The sequence below is a fragment of the Cydia pomonella genome, chromosome 9 (genome assembly GCF_033807575.1).
Source record: "Cydia pomonella isolate Wapato2018A chromosome 9, ilCydPomo1, whole genome shotgun sequence".
NCBI classification, from domain to species: domain Eukaryota; kingdom Metazoa; phylum Arthropoda; class Insecta; order Lepidoptera; family Tortricidae; genus Cydia; species Cydia pomonella.
Genome location: NC_084711.1, coordinates 20438224 through 20460708, shown reverse-complemented (window position 1 = coordinate 20460708; position 22485 = coordinate 20438224). Strand labels below are relative to the sequence as shown.

Sequence of the window (22485 nt, the reverse complement as noted above, 5' to 3'; positions counted from 1 at the left end):
TGTATGAGTCATGTTACTTGATAAATAAATGAATTGAATTGAATTGAAAAACAATTTTAATACAAATTTTTAAATGCTCCTAACTCTTATAATAATTAAAAATTCGAAAATATCTAACGTAGGGGCATAGCTGTGGTATATACAACAAATTGTGTCATATTTTTTTAATAATGTTAATATCCAGAGAGGAAAATAAGGACTACGTTTGTATGAAACGGCGGTTTCGCGCGGGTCCTCCACTTTTGTCTTAACAACGTCATAGTTTCATAGATATTTTACAATAATAATGGCATTTCCACACTTTGTAATTTCAAATGCCATACACAGTAAGTTGGACCCGATTCTAGTGAGCCTTAGGGTACTATTTTTTGCAGCCCTTAATTTTACGGCAATTTTACTCTAACACGATCTGATTGCCTTTGACTGTACCATAATCTGCTAAGTCTAGTAACCCACACTTCCGCGTCTATGGCTCCTGTTCCGATAACGAGCTAAGTGTGAAAGGGCCCTATAAATAAGGCCTCAACTTTATTCCAAAACGTCTTAACCGCCGAACAAATCTTAATAGAAATCAGCCTTTTACAAACAGAACAATGGGCAACTTAGTTCAATAAAGGCTTAAGGGTCCGCAGCAAGCTCGGTTCTCCATACAAGCGTAGTTACACACTCATTTTTAAACGACTAGCTAAATTGCTTTGAAACTTTGTACTTACAATAGGATAAGGTATATCTAGTGTACTTAGTTTATGTAGCTTTACGTACTATATTGAATATTTTTATACGAAAATTGTTTTTGCTCTATTTCGTTAGTTTTATAAGGTGGAGCTATATAAACTAATTGTAGCCCTAGATATACCTCATGTCATTGTATGTGTAATAGTACATTACTATAGAGGCCGGGAAACGTAGGGTTGCAGGCCAAGTAGATATAGACATACGCAGATAGAGATACGCGGCCGGCAACCCCGTTTCTCGCCGAGATTTGTATAGTGCTTTTCTCAAACTTGCAATTAAAACAAAAAATGTAGTCATTTTGTTTTGTGGCGACTCGGCTCGCCACAGTCGCCACTCTACCAGGCGGTGCCCTGCGCGCGTAAGTCCGCGCGCCTGCGCGATGCGCCACCGCCGTTGCTTAGCAACGAATATGCACAACAACGGTGATTTGTTGTGCATATTCGTTGCTAAGCAACGGTAGCGTGCCTATATTTGTTGATGTTTTAATGCCAAGACGACACAATTTGACGTTAAAAAAGAAAATAAGGTTGCTTTACAGTCCTAGGTGTGTAACGCAGTATGAAATTCCTTTACATATCATCTTCACTCATCGCACCTGATGTGTAATATTTCCGGACCTTATTTGACGTAAGTCATGTCAACATTTCATAGCAAGTTTGAGAAAAGTTTCATTACAATGCAACGTGAAGTTTTAAAATTAGAACGAAACTCAGTTTGTATCGGAAGGTGAAATTCAGCCGAGCTTGTCTCTTAAATCCTACTGGTTTTGTGGAGAGATACGACGTTATAGTATTAAGGGGTATAAATGTGTGGCCTAGTCTGTTGCGGACAGTACAATTGTACAATTCAATTCAATCTAACACATCGTAAATATCGACCTGAATAATAAAGATACTGGGTTATGTTATTTTCTATCCTTTCGGCATTTTGGTTCAATTGTGAATTTAACTTTTGCTTATAAAATTTAGCTTTAAAAAAGCAATTAAGTAAATAAATACGTTTTTATCTGTGGTAAAGCCATTAGCGTAAAAATCTGTCATTTCCAAAGTTTCTATATTTAGGTATCCACAAAATGGAGTTTAACTATCTCAAATACCACCCTGTTTGGTCTGATCGGTATTACTTAATGTGTATTCCTTATTTAGTCATGAAATTGGGAATATTTCTATAAATACCTAATACTTATTGCACCGCTATGTATTTGCCTTAAGAAAAATTAGAAAAACTGTCTCTACCGAAGCTGCACTTTCAGCTTATTACGGATATGTTGCTTCAATTTTAAATTATGGTATTATACTATGGGGAAATTCTGTGGATGTGGAAGGAGCTTTTAAAGTACAAAAACAATGTGTCCGTGCAATCTCAGGCTCTTGGTACCTGGCTCACTGTGAACCGATCTTTAAAACATTAAACATTTTGCCGCTGGCCTGTATGTACATCTTGAAGCTCTGCTTATTTGTCAAAGCACACCCTGAGCTATTTGAATTACGTGCCGATGTTTGGCTAAGAACCCAAAGGATCTGTTATAAAAATCTTCTCAATCAGCCGCGTTGTCAATCCGATATTTACAAAAGGAATGTTTATAATATGTGTATCCGAGTCTACAACAAATTACCTGATAGACTGAAAAGTCTCCAAGGCAGGCTATTCAAAACTTCCTTAAAAAAATGGCTATTGACTTACTGTTTTTACACTGTAAACGAATACTTGAATTCTACTACATTTGACATGTAACTTATTAAACAAAACATCAATTGTTATTATATTTCTTTCTATGACTATGACATTGTAATTATTTCAGTTTTTGATGTAATATTGTATGTTGACATAACTCGTAATGTAATATTAATATAATGTAAAAATGTGTATAGTTTAATATTTGCATGTCGAAAATTTGACTGATACTGGTACAATAACTACAAATTACTGTAACATCTTGTAAGACGTATTATGAGGCAAATAAACGAATTGAATTGAATTCGATTTTAGGAATCCGTAGTTAACTAGGAACCCTTATAGTTTCGCCATGTCTGTCTGTCCGTGGTTTTGCTCCGTGATCGTTAGTTCTAGAAAACTGCAATTCGGCATGAATATATAACATGGCTGACAAAGTGGTACAAAAAAAAATTAGGGTATCTCCCCTACACGTAAAGTGGGGATGTTTTTTTCGGACTCTTCGGAAGATCGGAGTACTTTGTAACCGTCACAACTTAAGAGTTCGCAGCAAGCTCGGTTCTCCATACAAACGTAGTTACGCTATTATTTTAAAACGACTAGCTAACTGCTCTGAAACTTTGCAAGTGCAAACCTCTATAATTATATTGTATGATTGTACGTACAATAGGATGAGGTATGCCTGTATTTAGTTTATGTAGCTTCAGATACCATACTTTAAAATAAGTTTTTGGCAAAAATTTCATTTTTGGTACAAGCTTTTATCACTGACTGTACTTTTCTTTCCACAAGTAACTAATACTCATCGAGACAATTCCAAAAACCTTAAACACAATTAGGTTACGTTGTTTTATCACAGAGTTCCTATGGCCACCTCCTGTCTCCATCATCAGTTCATCTCGATGGTACCATAATATTGCATTGTCACCCGACTTACATACGTATGCAAATTTTCAGCTTCATCGGAAACCGGGAAGTGTGTCAAATTTAACTTGCAAGATTTGATTACAAACAGACAACGGTCAGGTGAAAGTAAATAAAAGCTTGTAAAAATACAGCTAATTTAAGTTTTTCACACAAAACTTGTTTTTGCTCTATTTTGATTGTTTTATAAGCTAGAGCTACATAAACTGATTACAGGCATAGATATACCTCATGTCATTGTATGTGCAAAGATTCATTACAATTTAACACGTAGTTTAAAAAAAAATCATATTAACTTTTCTGGATTTCGCCTAATTTCAGAGAGTTTTAAAATGAAAACGAGGCAAGGTATAATGCGGCCGAGCTTGCTGCGGAACATTAGTAATGAAGTAACCTGTATTTTTAGGGTACCCAAATGTGCGTCGTGCGTCGTAGTCGAACTAACCTATTGGCTCACTCCCCTTTGCCTCGCCTGGCTCGCCTATACAACAAGCATGCTAATAATGTCCCCTCGTTGGATATGTTTCACGACAGTGAAGACTCATTTAAAAACAAATTATTATCTGTTGACAACCTCAGCTAGCTCGGCTAACTTAGTTACTTTTGTGTGGAAATTTTATTGTTAGTATTAAGTAGGTGTTTTGTTAATTAGTATCATTTGTAGGTACTTATTCATATTTATATTAAGCTCTTATTCTGAATCTTAACTTAAATAATGCATGCTGTGATTACCTTTAAATGGGGGATCAATTATAAATGTGCTCTTTTAGTATGTAAATTATAGTATGTGAATTGTATCTTCTGTTGGTGATCCTAATAAACAAATAAACAAAAAATAAACAAAGGGTAAAACTGGACCCTATCACTAATCTATAATCGGGCTGTATCTCATGAACATCATCATGTATCTTCACTTCAGTTTAAATTTTCACAGATGATGTGTTTCTGTTGCCGCTATAACTACAAATAGGTACTAAAAAGTACGGAACCCTCAGTGAGCGAGACCGAATCGCACATGTCCGGTTTTTTGAATACCACTTTAACCATTACACCAGAAAAGTCCGGAAGATGTTACTTTATATACTTATCTGTTTTGTAAGACTGTTTGTTTCTTAATAATTTAATAAATAAATAATAAAAAAAAGATGTGCAGCCATTATCGCGTCTAGTCCAATATGGTCATGCAATGTGTTCGCAATATTACGGGAGCGTCAGACGACTCGAATTGTGTCGGAACGCCATCTAGTTTTTCTGTAGCTGAACTCTTCCTGTTCATGTCACGCTAGCATGCTCGTCGTAGCAATAACAAGAATTAAAAATAAAACTGTGGCAAAACTTTTATGAATCGTCAGAAAAAATAACAACATGCATGTGTATGTACTTACATACACAATATATGCCTATATATACTTATACACGGTGCTCACGAGGAACCCGAAAGATTTTAACCACGCACTTCTGAGGCCAAAAGAAGGAAAAAATGTTATATGAGTTTCAGTAAATTTCGACAATTTTTTTTTTCAAGTTTTGATCGTATTTGTACATAAAAAGTTAATGTTATGGTAAAACTGGCACAGAAAATATTTTTTTTAGATTTTTTTGTAAAAACTAGTTCTTAAAAAGGTTGCTTGTCACTTCTTGACATCTATCAATAAGTATATTTAGACTACGCCCCATAACAGCATCATCGTGATCGAAAAGGAGTTTTGCACTAAGTTACGATAAGATGTTTTTTTTTACATTGGTATTAACTCTGAAACTAGGCGAAATCCAGAAAAGTTTATATGACATTTTAGTCTCTAAATGTGATCAGTAATACACTGTCAAAATCTTTTGGTTTCCTCATGTAGCACCGTGTATACAGAGGTATCGGTTACGGTGACGGTAACAGTGTCGCAAGTTCAATGGTTTTTCCCAAATCTCAAAAAATTCCCAACGAGCCTAAAGAAGTTTTTACTTAAAAAATAATTACCATCTCGTTATATTCACATTTTTTGCTTTAGTTTCAGAACTGAATGTAGATAAATGTAACTACAAGTAAAAGTAAACGGGACAACACATTCCCTGCCAGTCCGAGTTATGCGATAACACGGGTTTTCCCGTAAATCCAGTATATAGCGCGTGTTGGACTGGACCTGAGTGGACAAGGTGTTCAATTTTGACTTTTTTTTGTGAAATTCAAGTCTTAAAAAGTAATAAAAACAGTAGTAAATAAAGACTGTTTACGTAACCTCGTGAGTCATGCTAGAGCCGCGCGCGCGCAGGTCAACGCAGCGCGCCTGGTTTTTGCACGCGCGACACCTATATACGGCCCGTATTAAAATTCATGCGAGCCTTACGATGACAACTATTATGAATATTTATAATGCCAGGAAAATACAATATTTGATACTCATCGCCAGTTCTTAAGAGTCCGCAGAAAGCTCGGTTCTCCATACAAACGTAGTTAGGCTCTCATATTAAAACGACTAGCTAGATTGCTCTGAAACTTTGTACTTACAATAGGATAAGGTACAGCCATAGTTAAAAAAAATACAGACTAGACCACAAAGTGGCAATACTGCAGTCAAAAATGTGTTTTGTACCGACTTATGGCGAAAGAATGATTTCGAAAAACATTTAATTATCTCTGAAACTAGGCCTAATCCAGAAAATTTTGCTTAGTTAAAATGTCTCTCAATGCTCACGGGCACCATGTATAAACGAACTACAGGCATCGTCGAGGATTTTACAACTAGAGACGCACTGTCTGTAATTTTCTGTGCAAAACAGTCTGCCTATTTTTGCGGGGAAGGGACACGTCAAATGTACGTACAAATGTCATGTCAGATAAGTCAGTCCATACAATACATATGACCATTGGCCGAGGTTTTCGACAGAGGGGTAAGCTCTTAAAGGCGTCCGGTTGTTAAATCCTTCAAGACAGGCATAGATTTTGGGAATGCGCGGTGCGGTCTTCCGTCGTATTTTGCCGGCGTGTTTTTGCTTGTTTTTTAAACCTTTTTTCTATACCACAACGATGGCAAACGAGCATACGGCCCGCCTGATAGTAAGCAGTTACCGCAGCATATGGACGCCTGCAACTCCAGAGGTGTTGCAGGCGTCCAACACCTTTTTTGAAGAACCCCATACTGTAGAACCTCGGGAAAACCTCGGCAGGGAGCTAATTCCACAGCCGAAGCGTCCTCGGGAGGAAATTCCTCTTAAACCGCACAGTATGAGACCATTTCGGTTCTAGGGTGTGAGGATGAACACCCTGCCGACGGCGAGCGGTGCGGTGATAGAAAGCGGCCGTTGGCATCATGTCAAACAATTCTTCAGAACACAGCCCATTGTACAAGGGAAGCGGTAGAATACATAATAATTATGAAGAAGATATGTAAGAAAATTATTCTCAAGTCCCAATAAAAAGCATTCACAAGTTCTTTCAAAATAAAATCGATTGGTAATAATAACTGAGGTCAGTTTTGGCTGTTTTTGCGGAAATCGTTATCATATCGGTTTCCTTGGAAGTGACCCGTTTCATTAAAAACTGGTATCAGTATCGGCTCGATTTGGAAGCTGGGCGAGTCAATGATATCCACTAATAAGTACAAAGAACTTACAGACAGACAAAAACTTGCAAATGATGCATTCCACGGGCTGTACAGATATTATACTACTCTTTGCTGTACAGTCAGCGTCAAATACTTCGTAGCAGTCAAAGTAGCCAAATAGTTCGGTACACCATATATTTAGTATGGTGTACCGAACTATTTGGCCACTTTGACTGCTACGAAGTATTTGACGCTGACTGTACAGTGAACGCATAATCGAACAAAACGCATTTCAAGTCATTAGTTTTTTTTTCGGCGTTTAAAACCGATAATTATATTTAATATTTTTTTGGGTTCCGTAGGCAACTATAGAACCCTTATAGTTTCGCCATGTCCATCTGTCTGTCTGTCTGTCCGTCTGCGGCTATGCTCCGTAATCATTAGTGCTACAAAGCTGAAATTTGGCACAGATGTGTAAATAAGTTACGCCGACAAAGTCGTAAAATAAAAACTAGATTTTTTGTGTGGCGTTTACCTTACCTTTACCTTGTGGGGTGTTGTTGGATAGGCCTTTTAAACAAATATGGGTCTTCTAGAAACATTTTTAGTCAAACGTAAAATTTTCGGGAATAATCGACCGAAAGAAAAACCAATTGTGTCTCCTCCCCATCTAACTTTTGAACCATGGGTCCAAAAAATATGAAAAAAAGTGAAACTAAAGCTTATTAAAGACTTTCAAGGAAAACTTTAGCGAAACCTGATCGGTTTAGGTTTGTCAGTTTTTGCAAAAAGTCTATTTTTACGTACGGGTAACTATGGAACCTTGCACTGAGTATGGCCCGACATGCTCTTGGCCGATTTTAAGAAGAAACAGCTATAGTAAGCTGCAAATCTTCAGAAAATCCCATTATAAAAAAACCCAATCGCGAAAAAAATGGACTCTCCCATACATTTTGGCTGGCTGATGTTTATATTTTGTATGAAAGTGATTTTTTTATGATTGCGATTTCGGGGTTGGTCTCATAGTAAAAGATGCTCAGTATGACCTATACACGTGTTTCAGTGGCTGGTGTAATACGTTGTATATGTAGATGTTTCTATAGAAACAAATATTCAACTTTTTCCTGCAACAGTATTACAGCGCGACATTACAGACGACTACAAATGCCAAAATCGATGTTGCTGCCCGGATTTTTGTCATTTTTGGCAAAAATGTTGTTACGCATCACTGCAGCAGCAATGCTTGTGTAGTCTGAATCCGAACGGCACCTTAACCCCATCAAAATACTTGTACAGATGAATAGTTCACACGCTCGCGCCGTCCATTTATTAGGGTGAATGCGCCTGTTAGCAGACACCCGCGCCCTAACGAGTCAATTATCCCGCGTAAGGAGACGGCTGAATTTGTACGCGCTAATGGCGCGAGTGAGATATCTATGGGATTGAAAGCGCTTTGATTTGGACTGTGAGGGTAAAAAGATGTGCTGTTGCGGAAATAATTAGGTTTCATTTTTTTTGCACAGGTCTTGTATGTACCAGATTGCCATTTCAAATATCAAAAGCGCGCTAACTTAAACTTGAATTTCATATTTTTGATTGACTAAGCGAGTGTGAAGTTCGAGCCAAGCGTATCAGTTTCAGCTTGTACAAAAATGTTTTCTTATGTTTAGTTGTTCTCCTGCCTTAGTCGCATTTCTGAACAGATTCGTGAAATTTTGTTAGCAGTTTCTATAATATTTTGTCGATTAAGTTTTTTTTATTTGATAATCAATAATATACTACGTTCCAACTGAGTGTTCCACGACACACACGCATTTTTTATGTTTATTTGTAATGTGCCTTGTATACGACGTACTCTCAGAGCAAACAACAATTGAAGCGATACAGTTGTGCCGGGTTAGGCAACGTTCTTCATTTACCATGGAATTTAATATCATTTCAATATTCTCGAGCAAGAACGATTCCCATACAAATTTTGTTTCATGTCCCTGTTTCATCACGCTGACAATTCTCCTCTACGGTTACCTACTGAATGCCGACGCGTGGAATGCTTACAGAACCAGTCTAAAATGTGTCATCGAGATGCGTAACAGAATTAATTTTTGCAGTAGCACGTGCGGTTTTACTTACAATAGACAAAGGATAAGCCGTTCGGGGCCAGCTACAAAACGAACGACTATACATTGCTCGTCTAACAAGTAACATTGACGCTGACTTTACTTAACGACCGAGAAATTTAAGCAAATTTTCAGTCCCAGATGTCATTTGTTAAGTTGATAAATAAGCGTCAGATCAAGTTTGATTTAAGTAGAATATTAAAAGCTTGCTACAAACAGATAAATAATAGCCAGTTTTCTTTCTCAGTGTAGTGTATTGGCGTCTCGAGCGCTTCCGTCATAGTGACGTCACTAACAGTTGTCAGTCGATGTCGGTCCCCCGGGCAGCGTGGACCTGTCACGTGATATTTGTGTTGACGAGTCGTTGGAAAGACATTATATCGTATGATACACTGAGGTACAGTACATTACACTCAGGATTTGAAGGATTAAACTCAGTATAAAGAATCCACTTACGTGTTCGTCAAGAGAGTATGTTAACTCTCCATCGTCGTACAAAACGAACCACCTCCGCTGCCATCTCTGCAACAAAAGATAAAATTTATTAATAAAAAATACTAACTTAGAATACAGTACAATCTCGCTAATTCGGAACTATAGCTGACACAAGAGGGCCGGTTAAGTGGAGAACTCGGATTACTGAAAGTTAAGTATAGATAAAAAAAATATTTATACAATTTTTTTAATCATGCCTGTCAAAGAATGACAATTTTATTTATTTAAAACTTTATTGCACAAAAGAAAAACTTAATGTACAAAAGGCGAACTTTAGTTCTTTCGTCGCAGGTGTGATGGAAAACATTGTTAACTCCGGGGGTAAGAATATTGGAAACTTGAGTCTTTAAAGCGTCAACTTTAGGCTTGCTGCGCTAAACGAAGTTGCCGCTTTCTGGCTTCGTCGAATTAGTATAGACACCTCGGCCAGTAAGAAAGCCTCAGATCACATGTTTGTCGACATTCATGTGATCTGAGACATTTCTTACGTTACTGCCCTAGGTATGTACTCGTAATATATTTAGGTACTATTAAATGTAAATGTTTTGAAGTTAAACCTGTGAGAAGATTAAAATGAGGTTGAACGTTTTTAATGTCTTCCGCGGACGAGTTGTAGATTCCGCCACCAGTCATAAATAACTGCCATTTACGCATTGGGTTAACACCTAATTGATCTTTACAAATAATCACTATTTCTACAGAATCACTTCAACCCTATTATTACCTCGTAAATAATTATACGTAAGAGAAAAGGATCTAAAATACTGAAAATTATACATCAGACAGGGACAAAGTTATCTCCGTAACCGCAAACCATAATTAATTAGTAAATCATTCAGACAATGCTTTACGCAGTTACAAGGTAAACGCGCCTATACATGACACTCGAGCGAACGATGACTATCGGCGTCGTGTCGACTCGCCGCTTGGCACCCACAATGGCGCACTAATCTTTAAAAAGATCACAAATGACTTCTACACCAGATACCGCTTAAGCTCTTTCAAGACTATTTCAATAGTTGTTTCCATCATTCGAAAAGGACGTAAGTAAATGATATTTAGATAGGAGTTCAGCTGTTTGGTAAAGAGGCGAATAGGACACAATTAATGGGGCCCCAATTAACCTATTAGGACCTAACTGATAAATGTAAGTTGGATAGCGGTATAAATCGTTGCAGCGTGTTGGATTGTGTTCGAATAATGGCTTATCCTTACATTAATGCTAATAGATATATGAATGCATGTAGGTATATTTGAATAAAATAGGAGATTTTAAATTAACAAGACAATCTCTGGCTGTAGCACAGTCGTATTTTTATCACTTGTCCTATGCCTATCACGTTCTAACAGTGACAAGTGATAAAATGTGATCGTGCTGCTTGCATGCATGCATGCTGCATTCGAAAAAACATTATGGGACAACCATACTAACGATTAGATGATTTTTTTTATACACAAATCAACTTAGTCCCACAGAAAGTAGGTAAATACAGAATTCTATATTAGCGTCTGCCATTAAACCTACTTTTCGACACTCGTATACGAGTAATATGAATCAAACGCCAACCTAAACCTAGAACCTATGTTAATTACATCTTCTCATGTTACAAGCCCTAAATGCCAGCTGCCGACATCTACGTAATTATACCGTTAAATAGCCATTGTAATTTGAATCTTATTTAATTGTCTTAAGGTGTTCGTCTGTCAATCTATTGTTCTATCCTGGCCTATTATAAAGTAGATACATTAATACGTCTGTATGTTAATATACAGACATTTGAATTTTCATTTCTACTGCAGAAGGCTAGGTGGTAGAAGTAGGTAACAATGGTTATAAGTAAATGTATTATTTGTTTGCACATACATTGAACACAATTTCATTAACTTTATGTGGGTAATTACTAAAGAAACTACTTAAAAAGATCACAATAATTACGGTTGCTTTCATGATAACTACTCTAAGTAATATTCACAGAACAGAAAAACAGTTTTTTGTGGTTTTATACATCAGTCACATGTGCCTCAACACATTAATAACATTTTTGCAGGGTTTTTAGACAACCGTACTGTTTTCTATTACACAAAGACGACAACATTAGTAGAACATTACTATTTATTAGTAGAACAGTATTAAAACCACCTAATTCATAAAAAAAAACTTCATTTCAGATCAGCATTGATGCATAGTTTTTTAGTATAATTGATGAAACTTAGCAACCTCTTACAAAGTCTGGTAAATATTGTCTCTTTCTAACAAACACAAATGCCAAAATTACAGACAGGGACGAACGATCAACGGCAGATTTGACAACAACAACAAAGCCATTAGTCTCGTGACTAAAAGAAGCAAAAGTGAAGACCAAGTAAAGCCAGTAACAATAGCTAGTCTTTATACTTTATGGCTTGCAAATGCCAGGTAATATCTAATTCTCGACATAATTAGGCGCGGCACTCCCGCGAGATTGCGATACGACAATTCTGGCAACTCCGTACGTGACAATGAGCACGATTGACTGCTAACAAGTAGTCAAGTATTGGGCAATTTACCCTAAATTGAGTCGGTAGCTTTCAAACTTCAAAAATATCCTTTTGGAAATAGTAATATTATTTGCTGTTTTTAGGGTTCCGTACCCAAAGGGTCAAACGGGACCCTATTACTGAGACTTCGCTGTCCGTCCGCCCGTCCGTCCGTCTGTCACTAGGCTGTATCTCATAAACCGTGATAGCTAGACAGTTGAAATTTTCACAGATGATGTATTTCTGTTGCCGCTATAACAACAAATACTAAAAACAGAATAAAATAAATATTTAACGGGGGCTCCCATACAACAAACATATATTTTTTGCCGTTTTTATAAATAATGGTACGGAACCCTTCGTGCGCGAGTCCGACTCACACTTGCCCGGTTTTTCTTATTTGTATTTGTTTTATATGAAGTTTACTTAAAATTTAAAAATATACAGTTACAAATAAAATTACAATTAATAATCAAATAGATCGTCAAAGCTCCAAAATGGACATTAGGAAACGAGAATTAGATATATTATAAAAAAAAAACATGCAAACTTAGGAACAAAAATATTTATGATAAACACAAATTAAATACCCTCCCCAGGATTCAAAGCCGTTTTAAGAGGGAAGAATAGCACAGGATTGTCCATACAAATAAGAGAAAATGTTTTTCTACTTCTAAACATTTTATATTTTCCATGATTTTTTACTATGTTATTGACACAATGAGAAACTAGGGTTATAGGTTTCCTTTTTTTTTTTTTTAATACAATTTTTTTTAAAGCGAAACTTATAAACCTAGAATATATTATGCTGAAGCGATCGACATCAAAATCAAAGTGATTTGTTAAGATTAAGAAACCGTATTCCCGAAATAGAATTTCATAGAAAAAGTACCGTTATTTTGTTAGGATCGCAAAGCTCTCTTAAAGACATTCTCTTCCAGTTAACATTCAGGACAAACCGAACTTCTATTACCTTGAGAATTTTTAGATCATATTTTGTAATCAACAAACTCGTAAGTGCTTCTGCGTAGTATCGTGAGAAAACAACTTAATCTCATGTCATGACGGATTGACATTTCGACCTTCAACGCGAATCAACATAACATACAATTATTTTTCTTTAATTGTACCCTTAGCCCAATCAGTATCAAAATTAAATTTTCCGTTATTTTACAACGAATATGTATGAACACTCGTCAGTTTTTGTTTTTGACAATTGCAGATTTAAGTTGGCATTGCAAAATGAAACGACTCAATAGTTGGTTGTTTCGCCTAATAGGGGACAATTAGAGTGTTTCACACGCGGTTTGTGAGCGGTTTGGAAACCGGGACGCTTTGTTTCGGTACATCTTGGTAGTTATTTGCGTAGTTTTTTTCTCTGAGAATGTTACCAATTGCATGGAGATGTGACAAAAGGTTTGTCAATGGTACAAAAAGACAAAATATATATTTCATGAGATGAATGGTAGAATAGTAGATGAAAGGAAGCTAAAGTGATAACGATGATAAGGTACCAATTCTTATGATGACGTACAGAGAGCTGCAAAAGTCCATTTTATGAATGAAATTCATTTATAAATTGGGTATGCAGCAGGGTGTTCCATGGCATTAAGGTGACGTTCTGTCGTCTCAGAATGACAGTAACGCAATTTTTCAAGGAAATTGACACTGACAAATTTTCCGCTAGTGCATCAGTAACGCTGCAATCACGCTGCTGCAGTCAGGCCTCGCCATGGGGCGACAGGGGGCAGCTGCCCCCCCTAGAGATTGTCAGTTGCCGACGCCCCTGGCTGCAGTCGTCACCCGAATGTCAATACAGAGGCGAAATGGTGAGACCAAACATATGACAATAGTAAAAGGATGGTAAATTACTCTCCTGGGGGCCTAGCTAAGATAACAATCGTACATCGACAAACGATGAAAACATATGCGTGATTGTCGTGTAACTCGGTTGGAACAAAGTTAAAAAAGGAAGTTGACACATACTGCTTTTCACATCACATATATGACGAAATCATGTTCATGTTCATGAAAATAACTTACTTTACTACTTACGAATACTTTTTGTTGTTAAGAAAGGTCGTGACGGAAACTCGTGACGGAAAACTCTTGCACTTTTTTTCGCCTAGCCCCTATCCGCCAAGACCGTAACGTGCCAAAAGGAACTTCGTTCCAAAAATGTATCGTGATGACAGATGCAATGAAAAGTCACATAACTATTTCCATACTAACATTATTTCAGTATTAATTGGGTCTATCAACAATTTTTATCTTGGCTAGCTGTCCTGTTCCGCTTTGTTGACTCATTTAATTTTTCCTCTGTATTCTTTGTATCGTGTTCGTTTTCACCAAAACAATCCATACATCCATATTCATCACTAACTAGTAAACAAAGCGTCAGATCATAATAATCAGCGCATAATGTCAGACATTGTTTTACTTCATTCGTAGGCAAATGTATGCGAGATGAGAGATTAGAGCATATGATCTGTTCTGCATAAATCGCCCACTGCTGGAAGTGTTTAGCACCTGTATTTATGTCTAATGTGGGTATCTATATCTATTCTACTGTAAATGTGATGCTACTTAATAGCCAACACGCAATAGTCATGATAATTTGTTAATCTACTTAGGTTTTGTAACTGGTTATTAATTCAGCTTTTCCTCACCACTAATCATTGCGTAAACAGAATCCAATATTAAGTCCAGTCAGTCGTACTTACCCGTATGACTTTACGGCGGAGATAAGACAGATGATATGAAATAATTATACCAAATTATTAAATACTAGCTACCCGCGGCTTCGCACTGGTTACACACAGAACCTTAACAAATTAAACACCTAAAACTTCCTCAAGGGTAGTTTTGAGTTTATCGCAAACATACATACCTACAAACAGACAGACGCGGCGGGGGACTTTATTTTATAGTGTTAGCGATTTTGATTGGCATTCGTTTGGATCACTAATAACCTTGGTCAGTCTTTCTTTTTCATATTACGGTTTCGATGCAATTATTAGTCTTGTAACAAGTCATGCCAAGACGCAATATCGAAAGAAACTATTACCAATCGAATAATGACAATTGGCATGCGTTTTACAACAATTAAGACGTAATACAGCAATAGTCGTGTGAACGCGACTGTATCAAGATGGCGGGTAATTGTACGGGCTGCGCGGGCGCAAGTGTTGTTGGAAAGTGCAACCGGCTAGAGGCCGCGCCATGGAGTTAGGAAGAGAGGGATTAAGAGGGTCAGAGTTTGCACACTACGACTACACTATCAATAAGAAACTAAACAAATAACTTTAAAAAACTAGGCAACTGACTTCCATAGATCTTATCCAATCTACAACTATTTAAAACATTTTATTGGAAAATCTATAACCATAAACTCTAACATAAATTAACATAGTTCTTTTGATTGTATCGTAATCGATGCCAATTTTCACAAGGATCTAACATGGGGTATAAATTAACTTCTCATAGTGTTGTGTTCCTGCCGGTGAGTAAGGTTGCCACTTGCCAGAGCTCAACGAGGGGAGGGAGGGTTGTTAGGGTTGGCAACGCGCATGTAACTCCTCTGGAGTTGCAGGCGTACATAGGCTACGGATACTGCTTACCATCAGGCAGGCCGTATGCTTGTTTGCCACCGACGTAGTATTAAAAAAAAGTATTTATATCTATGTGACTGGGCTTGCCGTTATTTGCCTCTCAAACCACGGAGATCGCTTTAAGAATAGCTTCTCCCAAGCCCTAAATCAAGGGACACAGTAGCTTCTAAGTGCCGTCAACAATTGCCTGGGGAAAGTCGGCCGCGGCTAATGGCGGGGCTGGGCTGATACGTCGATAAGATAGCTATTATCTGCTGTTTCCTTTGGTTAGTTACGCTGAAGCTGTGGACTTGGTGAGGAGTCCGGGTATGTCTTTGATCAGAAGTGATTTGCGCATCCACGCCATACTGAAAGAAAAATACTGCCTAATAAGAGACTAAGCATATTTATCTATCATCTGTGCATACGGCGTGCCTGCCACTATGGGGTTTTCACATTATTTATTGTTATGGCACAAATCCCGAAATCGCAAAAATGTTGGGTCTCCTATTCCATAGAAAACATCGACCTCTGATCGGCCTAAATGTGTGAAACAACCAATGTTTTTCGCGAAAGTCCCATAAAAAGGATCTTAGTTAAGCTAATGAATAGAATCGAACAATGCATTTAAAGCCCCATAGTGGAAGGCACATTGTATATCCCCAGCTAATACTGTCTCTAAGATGAGGATTTTTTTTTTTTAAGTCCTTGCTGTCAGTGAAGTACCTATCCCAGGTAGGGCTGCCATCTCGAATTTCGCCAAACCCGGACAAAGATTCAAAAAACCCGGACATTTGGCGTATATCGCATTTTTTCCCCGGACGCGTCCGAAAATATTTTTAAAAAACAAGACCTTTAATTTAACATGTAGTTTTAATGTGCTTCCTTCACCCCCCCCTCCCCGGACGGCCTCCAAACTAGGACAAATCCGGGAAAACCCGGACGGATGGCAGCCCTAATCCCAGGGAACATTTGATTCTATACTTAAGATATCTCAACTCGATTCACGTTTCAGAAAAGAAGATTTTTATTTCTAACGAGTTTTTTCGTATTATGTATAACATAAAACATCTACAACCCGGGTACGTTCCTAAACTATGGGCATTGTGAATTTCATCTCGCTTTGTGCGGTAGGGCACAGCGCAGCGGATTTCATTCCAGATCTAGAGCAGAGTCCAACTGGGGAAGTAGATAGTACCTTACAGAAAACCGCAGCCAAATAACACTAGACCTGCCGGTGAGTAAGGTTGCCACTTGCCAGACCTCAAAGAGGGGAGGGAGGGTTGTTAGGGTTGGCAACGCGGAAGTAACTCCACTGGAGTTGCAGGCGTACATAGGCTACGGTGACTGCTTACCGTCAGGCGGGCCGTATGCTTGTTTGCCGTCGACGTAGTATATAAAAAATCCCTGAAATACAGCCATACAAAAGTGTATATCCAGGCAAAAAGTAACCCAGCAAACGATGGTCGATAACAGGTGAATGGATGGCCGATACAAACAAAAAGCGGCCAAGTGCGAGTCGGACTCGCCCATGAAGGGTTCCTTTATGACGTATTAAAAAAAACTACTTAAACTACTAGATCTCGTTCAACATTTTACCACTTTGGACACACATTTTACCACTTTGGTAGTGTCTCTCGCGCAAACTATTCACTTTAGAAAAAAATTATATTAGGAACCTAAATATCATTTTTGAAGACCTATCCATAGATACCCCACACGTATGGGTTTGACAAAAAATTTTTTTTTTTTAATTTTATGACGTATTAAAAAAAACTACTCACTAGATCTCGTTCAAAACAATTTTCGTTAGAAGTTTGCATCGTAATGTATATCATATATTTTTTTTAGATTTTTCATTCTGTTATTTTAGAAGTTACAGGGGGGGGGACACACTTTTTTTTACTTTGGGAGGTTCTCTCGCGCAAACTATTCAGTTTAGAAAAAAATGATATTAGAAACCTTAATATCATTTTTGAAGACCTATCCATAGATACCCCACATGTATGGGTATGTTGAAAAAAAAAAATTTTTTTTAATTTCATGACGTATTTAAAAAAAAACTACTTACTAGATCTCGTTCAAAACAATTTTCGTTAGAAGTTTGCATCGTAATGTATATCATATATTTTTTTTAGATTTTTCATTCTGTTATTTTAGAAGTTACGGGGGGGGGGGGGGGGGGGCACACATTTTACCACTTTGGAAGTGTCTCTCGCGCAAACTATTCATTTTAGAAAAAAATGATGCTAGAAACCTCAATATCATTTTTGAAGACCTATCCATAGATACCCCACACGTATGGGTTTGATGAAAAAAGATTTTTTGAGTTTCAGTTCTAAGTATGGGGAACCCCCAAAATTTATTGTTTTTTTTCTATTTTTGTGTGAAAATCTTAATGCGGTTCATAGAATACATCCACTTACTAAGTTTGAACAGTACAGCTCTTATAGTTTCGGAAAAAAGTGGCTGTGACAGAATCGGACAGACAGACGGACATGACGAATCTATAAGGGTTCCGTTTTTTGCCATTTGGCTACGGAACCCTAATAAATTGGTAAATATATTTTTGAATCGAGAGATTTTATCTTTATGACGTCGCTACCGGAGTTTGGACCCTTGTATTTGGCCCTTGGGCTAGTGATCGTGCTCAGTGTGTTTAAATGCAGTGCCAAAATTATTTATTGCATTGATTAACATAAACAACTTGCTACACTATACAAAACTTGTTTTTTACAGGTTATTTATAATTACCTTAATCACACTTTCATCATTCGCTGATATACGAGTACATATCTAGTGAAAACTACTGCTCTTGATTTTATTCAAAGAATGTTGATTTTAAGACCAAATCGAAACGTGAAAGTAGACCGGCGGCGGAACGTCATCTCTAATTTATTACCTAGATTAAATCCCAGAGATTCCGTTCGGCTAAATACTACGAATAAATCGAAGCGGATGTTCAGAATGCACGTGGCGATATCGACCAATCACATCACGCGAGTTTCGCGCAGACTCAAAGTACGTTCCGAAATCGTATCACGATCGAATTCTTCTAAGTCCGTTTATCTTGGCTGAATGCGTACATAGACGTTTCCGCCGCAGTCCTTTTTGTTTTGTTTTTTTTTTTTTTGCGGCAAGATTATGTACCAATTAGTAGCAATGATACAGATTTATTTGTGTATTCTGCAATCTCATTAGATCATCTATCAACAATTGTAAAGCTATTAAAAAACATGATTCTTATTGTGTAAGCATTTGCGCGCAAAAAAATAATGAGATGAGTTTACATAATGGTTTATTTGTCTCAAACTGTTTCAGAGACAAGTTTATTTGTGTGTGGCAACGCATTGTTCGCGGCATTGTTTGAGCGTTGCAAAAACCTGCGCAACCTACGACCGCAGCGAAAAATTCAAGAGAAAGTGTTGTTATTCTTCGTAATAAAATAATTACCTCGGATTAAACGGCAGTGGGAGCGTCGGCAGAAAACAAAAGTCCACAATTTATAATCTCATTGCCTTTTATAGAGTTATGCGCCATTGTCGTAATGTTCACACTAGTTTTAATTGGATATTTTATGTTGGCAGAACTGGAAGTGAAAGTGATTTATATCAAATGTGAAATGTTATTAGTTAATGACAGGTTTGAGCGGTCTTCCGTCGTCATGCAGGATCTTACGTGGGTTCGTTAAACATGGACTTTATTACCGTGCAAGCATAACCGGTGATTTCGTAACTTTCGTAACCACCAGAAGTGTCAACTGGACAAATGAGAGGTCGCTAACATGGTGCAAAATAGCTAATCTCTTTGGACGTAAGAATAGACCTCACACACAGCTTTAAGTAGCCACATGTGTGTGTTTTTTGACTCCGCTGTGAACCTTTCTTAGGAGCTGGTTCATCGAACCCGAACAAAAAATGACTTGATGTTGAGTGGCATTCATCACGGGGTTTTGGAGATGATTTATTTGCAAACTTGAACTTGATTTGCCTTTGGTAGTGAGGCAAACGACTCGTCACGAGTTTATATGTGGTACCAAAAATTTAATTGATATCTTTGAATGATAAAGATAGTTTATTATTCAAGTAGGCATATTACAATGCGCTTATGAACGTCAAATAAAGAACCTACAAGGTGTTTAAAAACTACGTTTTAAATAAACGATGTATCATTAGCTCGTTAAGTCCATATTGCGATATTTAGCATTGACATTCAACGTTACAAAACGCAACATTAAAGTATTGTTGAATGAAAAAATATGTGTTATTAATATACGAACATTTATCTTGTTAGCTTTTTAATATAGAAACGTCTTTCATATTAATGTTGAGTATATTTCAAACTCTAATATTGTAACGTATTTGCAATTAAATTGGAATTCAAGATGTGCGTTTAATAAATGGATTTAATAGTCCTTAGGCCAGACTTTGAATACAGAATCGAGTAAAATAAGATCTGCCTAATAAGCTACACTACACTGCAAGGGTACCAGGTCTTATTTTACTCGATTCTGTATCCAAACTACATATAGCGTAGCTTATTAGGCAAAATTACAGAATCGAGTAAAATAAAACCTGGTACCCTTGTAGTGTAGTGTAGCTTATTAGGCAAAATACCTATACTAGTTTACGTAAATTTTGGACACTATTTCAATAAAAAAAATGGTATTGGCCGTCTGTTATCACAAATTTCATGGGTGAGGTATAAAGAAGAGATCAAGCAAAAAACCGCTACCCTAGGATCACCGGAGGATTTTAAACCGTGTGCTCCTCCAAGACACCAAAGCCTACGCCAAATCTTGGGATTTAGTTAAGCGGACCCCAGGTTCCCATGAGCCGTGTTAATATGCCGGTATAACGCGAGGAAGAAGAAGAAGTAACTACTCTGAGGTGGGGGTGGGTGCGTAATTTAAAACCGGACAGACAGACGGACATGACGAATCTATAAGGGTTCCGTTTTTGCCATTTGGCTACGGAACCCTAAAAATTGCTGATCTCTATCGATAATGACTTGCGCAAACCTACAGGAACTCTAGTTACGCCAATGGCCTATTTTGTACTTATCTTTTTTCTGTCTAAATATAGGATAGTTACAAATTCCTCAGTAAGTTCGGAATTTAGTTACAAAATAACAAAATTTTGCTGTCCATCACTGTGCTTGTACTATAGCTATAGAGCAAATTAGCCGTTAGAACAAGTGGCTTGCGCAACCAAATTCGATAACATCTGGATGACCGAATGAACTATTGATGGGATTAACGAATCGTTCGGTAGTATGACGAATGAACGAGAACTGATATGGTCGAGTGAAAATTTATGAAAAAACGTCAGTGTAACAAGGGTTCGCAAGAACATTTTATTTACTTCACTTCACTTTGGACTTGGTTTATTTATTTATTTCATTTAATTTAAGAAACCAATGATATTATTGTTAGTACATTCTTAAAAATAGTGTTAGTACTTAAAAGTTAGATTCGATTTTACATTTAAAATTATTCCATCAGTTACAGGACATCACACATGATCAACAATCTTCTTACAATAATAATACAATAATAATATACAGTATGGATATATACAGAGGCATTACTATAACTAGCTTAAATCTATAATAGGCCCTGGCCTTGAGGCATGCACCAAGGATGGCGCCATTTCCTCGTTGTATCGCAATATTCGCAATGCTGATACGTTGTGCGAGGAAGCCACCAGCTCTTCGGTCACCAGTTACGTCAACCAGACGCGTCGCGCTGGGACCCCATGGACCTAGAGTGGTTAGGTATATTGTCACCCGTATTTTTAGACATACATTAAAATTTGTAGCTTAAAAAAACATGTTTGATGACCCTAGAATTCTACAAAGCATTACTGTTAGGAGATTCCAGGAAAGAAATTGCCAAAGTGTTCCTCAAAAAAGAACTTTATCAGCCTCATCGGTTAATTCAGATAGATGTAGCTCCATCACATAAATAAATAAATATTATAGGACATCATTACACAAATTGACTAAGTCCCACAGTAAGCTCAATAAGGCTTGTGTTGAGGGTACTTAGACAACGATATATATAATATATAAAATATATTTATAAATACTTAAATACATAGAAAACACCCATGACTCAGGAACAAATATCCATGCTCATTACAAGAATAAATGCCCTTACCAGGATTTGAACCCGGGACCATCAGCTTCGTAGGCAGGGTCACAACCCACTAGGCCAAACCGGTCGTCAACATAAGGGGGCCCACATGCGATTTTGACTCGACATCTGCACGCGATGTAACTATCGATTAAACAACTCGTCATCGCTCAGTATCGATGGGCGATCTGTCAGATTCGCACACACATGGATCGCGTAGGTATCTACATTGTTACACTGAACAGGGTTATCACTATTGCGTTGACGGGAAGATTTCAAAATTTCAAAGCTTTCACTACGGACAGATTCCAGGAACAATGTACCTATTAATGTGCAACTTGGCGAAACGAAAAGCTACACAGAAAGTTCTCGAATGTTGGACATGTTCTCAATAGAAAGATTAATAAATATGATAGGTAAATATACAACAACAACTTATACTGTGTTAATATGATATAATTATGTATTAACCTTAGTATTATAAGTTAATCATATAATTTAGATTAAGGTACTAACGTTGAAATTGAGTGCCTCATTTCGCAGTTAAACGTAAGTTTGGCGAATCTAACATAAGTTTAAAATGTACCATAAAATAAAGCTATTGTTAAAATTTTAAGCAAATTGTCAAATTGTGTGGCTCTTATCTGGTCCAACATATCTTTGACTATTCAGCGTGGCAATGCAGCTAGCATATTTAGGACGTTTGGGACAGACCGGTAACAGTTCGGGACTTAATTGTTAAGAATAGCATGTTTTTTTTT

General features: G+C 37.2%; 1 protein-coding gene across 5 annotated transcripts in view; it reads right to left on the bottom strand.

The window, feature by feature from the left end:
• LOC133521646 (protein outspread) overlaps window positions 1–22485 on the bottom strand; it is a 427057-nt gene that overhangs the window by 125721 nt on the left and 278851 nt on the right. For all 5 annotated transcript variants that reach the window (XM_061856728.1, XM_061856732.1, XM_061856729.1 and 2 more), the window contains exon 3: window positions 9443–9508. In XM_061856728.1, the coding sequence (XP_061712712.1) occupies window positions 9443–9508 (66 nt within the window). The remainder of the gene's footprint in view (window positions 1–9442; window positions 9509–22485) is intronic.